The 5157-nt window shown below is 30.7% G+C and overlaps 1 protein-coding gene across 1 annotated transcript; it reads right to left on the bottom strand.

Annotated features, from left to right (window-relative positions):
- Positions 1–1881: 1881 nt before the first annotated feature.
- On the bottom strand, positions 1882–3050 carry LOC131057195 (2-oxoglutarate-dependent dioxygenase DAO-like). Its single transcript, XM_057991382.2, has 3 exons — positions 2647–3050; positions 2228–2555; positions 1882–2133 (listed from the first exon to the last, which is right to left on the bottom strand). Exons 1-3 carry the CDS (start codon positions 3048–3050, stop codon positions 1882–1884), a joined length of 984 nt encoding a protein of 327 aa, XP_057847365.2.
- Between the last annotated feature and the right edge of the window lie 2107 nt (positions 3051–5157).

Genomic DNA, 5157 nt, shown 5'->3' with positions numbered 1-5157 from the left:
TTTTGGATCATGTAGACCTCACTATCTAATGTAGCATATGGGATATACTCAAACCATTACATTAATATCTTTAAGGCCTTCCATTTCATAAAATAACTACTCAATAATCTATATGAGATTTGTCATATATATTATACATTTTTTTCTTAGTGAAATAAAATAATAGAATTATAGATTGTCTTATTTTCATATGTTAAGATACTTATTATTATTAAGGAATTAAAACACTAGTAAATTTTGTTAAGAAGGGAAGATGTATAAATGAGTCAGAATAGCAACAAAACATATTATATGGAAGTGTATAATATTTTAGTGATTTTTACACAATTGAAAGGGTTTTTATACATACTCATGGTAATGATCAGATGAGTATTCTTGACCCCCATTTTCAAGGTACAAAGCTAATTATGGTCTTAGACCAACCTAATCCAAGATTTAAGAAATTTATGGTCTCCTGAAATAAAAATAAAATTTTTATGCATATGACATACATAAAAGTACGATATTCCCAGATCATTTTTTTCATCCCTTAGAGTCTCGTATCACACACTATAATAATTTACCAAGTGTTAATTACATATAATTACTCATATTTTTTATATCATAAATTTTCATGATTGATTGTAATTACATAAAAATTTCATATCAATAAATTTAATATCACTAACTTTTGCACTAGGTCATTACATGACCTATTACATTTTTTTAAAGTTTAAAGATCTCATTATCACTCTAACTTATCATTGTTAGTTATTTAGATATCTATCTATTTTCCTTCTAACTATTAAAAAAAATAATCAATCCAATCAATATGATTTGATAAAGGCATAAGGCGGTAGGAAACATTCCTTCACTATCATAGAAAAACTGAAAAAAAAACTCACTTTGTTAGTGTAGATACATAAAATGTTTTATTGTAGCTGCCACAATTTCTAATATTTTAGGTTTTGGATTTACATCATCTAGACATAAATACAAATTTGAGGATTAGGGCCATAAAATAAGAATTAATCCAAAATCTCAAACGCAATTCAGTATTCTAAAAAGCACATCCATCATAGTCTACCTATTTCATGTATTTGATTTCAAATTTTAGTAACAACCCATTGCCATTATCTTAAAATCTCTTCATCTCAAGTTTCAATCTATACATTTATTCCTTTTTTATTTTGTTTCTTTGTCAGATACATATTTCTGAGCAAAACACATTTATCTATGTTTTGTCATCATTGTGTTAGTAGATTGTTAAGGCTCAATATTTTTAATGTAATTGTATAAACTCATTCTTATTTGAAATGTTTAGGCACACAACTAAAGACTGAAGGGTTTAGATTCATAATTGTAAAATATTTACACATCTAAGTATTAGAGTGATGTAGCTTTCCTAGACCAATTATATGTATTACTATTTTCTCTATATAATTATAAAAAAAAAAAAAAAATTCTCTAATTTTTCTCTCAATCTAAATTTATCATTTATGAAATTGTTATTCTAAACCCCTTCTTTATTTTGTTTACTTACATGCTTCGACATCATGGAACTCAAAATTTATGAAACTGTATACACAAAATCTTAGAAACCATTTTCAAATTTAAAACCAAGATAACAATTTTTTTTTTAATACAAGCAAGATTTCAACACATTTTATCCTATTTAAGTTTTCGATTGATCAAATCTTAAATTATCATATAAAGAACCGATATTCCATAATTGATACACATGCACAGATTTGCAATTTAGTTTTATCCAGAAAACAGGGATCTCACGTTTTCCAGCACCTGATACTGAAATGGTACTGAACGTGCAAGATTCTAAGATCATACCTATCATTTCTGACCAGCCAAGCTAAACTAACACAACACCGCCTGAGCGGTCTATTTTTATATGCCGGCGAATCGTTCGAGAGCTGTACCTTTTTCTCTGTCATCTGTATTCGTTCTTATCTCACGTCTGAATTGGGAGAATATGAAAGGCTTGTAACGCCTTGGATTGTCCTTGTCTACAAGTTCCTCAGGCGCCCAGATTTCTGTCTCCATTGGAAATGAAATGAAAAATGCAATAGACAATCGATCTATCCACCCTTTACAAACAACACGATGATCTGCGCTGTGGTATCTTCCATTACTCCACGCCTGTACTCATATTCACCATTCATCCTTAATATTTTTTGCCTTGCAGGAATAATAAACACCTTTGATGATATTTCGTGTAGAGAAAATTTCATACCTTGAGAGAGTCCCCCAGATTGATAACAAATGAATGAGAGAGAGGTTTGACGTTGAACCACTTGCCCTCCTTGGATCGAATCTCAAGGCCTCCCACATCGTCTTGGTAAAGTACTGTGACGCACCCGGGATCTTTATGAGACATCATGGTCTCCTCCCCGATATTTTTTTGTTGCGATGAATACCCATTTATCCGCATTCTTGACGTGCACTTTGCGAAGTGAGAGAGGTAGAAGGTCTCGGCATCCAACCCCAGGCTTGCCAGAATTATTTTTGTTATATTTTGGGCAAGATTTGAGAGACGCAAATTGTACGTTACCATAGTCTCGCTGTGAAATAAATCATAAAGGAATTCAAATAATAAGACATAGGCTAATAAGATAGGCTTAGATGAAGTAATAGAGGACATCAATAACATACCAGTAACTTAGATTCCCTTCTGGCCATATCTTTGAGCACACTTGCTCTAAAGATTCTGATTTCGAAGGTTCGACAATATTGAATGTCTCATGGTTGGGACCTCGATAGTAACTATCGAATGGACTAGAAGTTGTGGCCCTGTCTTTAACGTCGTTTGGCATGGACAATAAATCTCGGTTAACCTTCTGAACCTTATCCAGAAGCTCTACTGAAACTCCATGGTTGACCAGACGGAAAAATCCCCATTCTGTGCAGGCCTCTCTTAGTTTGGCGAGCATGGGATAATCTTGAAGGTGGCTCAGTTCTTCACCATCCAAGTCTTCTGGAAATTTTGTGAAGTCGATTACGGGAAGATCAACTTCAGATAGAATGGCTTCAAGGGAACATTGCAGCGAGGAAGACATTATTTATATTGCTGCGATATCACAACAGAAGAATCTCAAAGAGTTTTCTCACTCCGTATTCAAGTTTCCTGGTTTTAATGTATGTTCAGGTGTAGCTAGGACATATCGCTGTACAAAATGGCCGTCTCTACGATGGAATCATCCGATAAGCTAAAGAAACAAATGCCAGATATAGACGGAGCAGATATATCCAAAGTAATTGCTTAAAAATTGCAAGAACGACGAAAATGCATAGAACATTGTGAGTTAGTCTTGGTTTGTCAGCTCTTGTAGACAACTTTTCATACAAGTTAATAAATCATTGAAATCGGCAATGATGTAACCATTTTCTTTGGTATTTACCACATGTCTCTGTAATGTTGCGATGCATTTTCACGCCTATTCTTAATTAAATTAAAAAAATTGTTTTTCGTTAAAATAAGAGTGTTTCTTTTTGACACAATCAAAGTTTATTATAAAAGAAAGTAGACTAACAAGTATTCAAAACACAATCAAATTGTCTCTACTTGATCCAATCTTATGTCGCTTCACATCTAAAGGTTTTATGTGAGGATGAGAGACCAACCTAGGAAGATCTTTTTTCTTCTTGTATATTATATATTGTAATATGGAGTATGCAAGAAAATTCAAATTCAAAATTTTAAGATGCATTTGAATGGATATATTATTTATATAAGAGAAATTTCAAATGGATTGGCAAGGTGATTGATTCTCAAGTGATTAAGTGAACAAAGGGAAATGAATATGTGAGGCATCTCATTTGATGGAAAAGATGACCAACAAATAAAGCTTCTTGGATACAAGGTTTTGAATTATTTTGAGTATGGGATACCCATTTTCAAATCACTTCAATGTTCATGATTTTTAGTTTCATAAAATATTTCACTTACGTAATATGTCTGATGTCGGAGCATCTTGGTTCACGAGAAATCTTATGTCACCTATAAATATTTCAAATTTGATTTTTATTTGGCTTTCCATTTTGGTTATGTTTCTTAATTGGTTTTAGTTTGCATTTGGAAAATTTGTACAACTCAAAATTTGGCTACGTAATGAAGGAAATTGGTTTATTTATAAAGAACTAGAAACTTGGTTTTAACACATTCTCAAGTTTGTGAGCTTAAAGTTTGTTGATAGAGGAATTTTTCGACATCAAAGAAAATTTATTAAGTATGTGAGTATTGGTATGGCAAATAACAAGAAAAGATAACCAAATGTGTGTTTATAGGTACAATAGGGTCCAATCTATGGGTTTAGTTGAAAATGGTTGCAAAAAGAGATTAAGAAATGAGTCAAATTCAACAAAATAATAGGTTATCTATTGGTATGCAATTGTAATAATTCATTCTATGAAAATAGGTCAAAAGCAATATGAAAAGCTAAATGCCATTAAAATTTGAATGTCACAAGACTTTAAAATGATTACAAAAATATCGAGTTTATGTTTGTTGTTTGTTCTACATACAAAATTATGGTATCACTCACACATGCACACACAATTTCAATAATAATAGATGATTTTTTTAGCAAACGGGGTTCATTAATAGTATTATCCCAAAATTAATAGGTGATTTACTTTGGGAGGTGTGGACGATCTTATGCAATATTTTAATTAAAGCATGTATTTTGAAATCTTATATTAAAATGATGAATTATAGTTTACGAATTCAGTTTTAGTCATGAAGTAAATGAATTGTTAATTACAGTCACTATTTACCTATTACCATATCACATGGTTACACACTTTGACTTATTCTTTTTAAGTAAAAATATATATAGGACAACTAAAACATTTATAGTTTAATAAATTTTTAAAATAATCACAAAAAATGATGGGTTGATAAGCCTTAAAAAAAAATTAATAATTCTAAACAATGTTTGCTTGTTGTGAAATTAAGACAACATTTTTTATTAAAATATACCAAAGTATCTTGAATAAACAAATTTCCTTAAGATAGTTTGTAGCATAGAATTAACAAACAAACTCTAATTTTTTATTGGTAATGTCTCATCATACAATATCAATTAAAAATAATATAAGTATAAAAAAATGTTTGTAATAAGAAAATATTCATTGATATTATGGTTTGGCAGTCTAGAAAATCAA

The sequence above is a fragment of the Cryptomeria japonica genome, chromosome 8 (assembly GCF_030272615.1).
Source record: "Cryptomeria japonica chromosome 8, Sugi_1.0, whole genome shotgun sequence".
Classification (NCBI taxonomy): Eukaryota; Viridiplantae; Streptophyta; class Pinopsida; order Cupressales; family Cupressaceae; genus Cryptomeria; species Cryptomeria japonica.
Note: the sequence above shows the minus strand (reverse complement) of the source record. Positions and strands in the feature narration are given on the sequence as shown.

Excerpts from the sequence above, each read along its gene's own strand:
- LOC131057195 (XM_057991382.2), bottom strand. The coding sequence starts at position 3,050 with ATGTCTTCCTCGCTGCAATGTTCCCTTGAAGCCATTCTATCTGAAGTT. Across the intron at positions 2,556-2,646 it reads GAAGGGAATCTAAGTTACTG|CGAGACTATGGTAACGTACA; the intron begins GTATGTTATTGA and ends TTTATTTCACAG. Across the intron at positions 2,134-2,227 it reads ATCTGGGGGACTCTCTCAAG|GCGTGGAGTAATGGAAGATA; the intron begins GTATGAAATTTT and ends ATATGAGTACAG.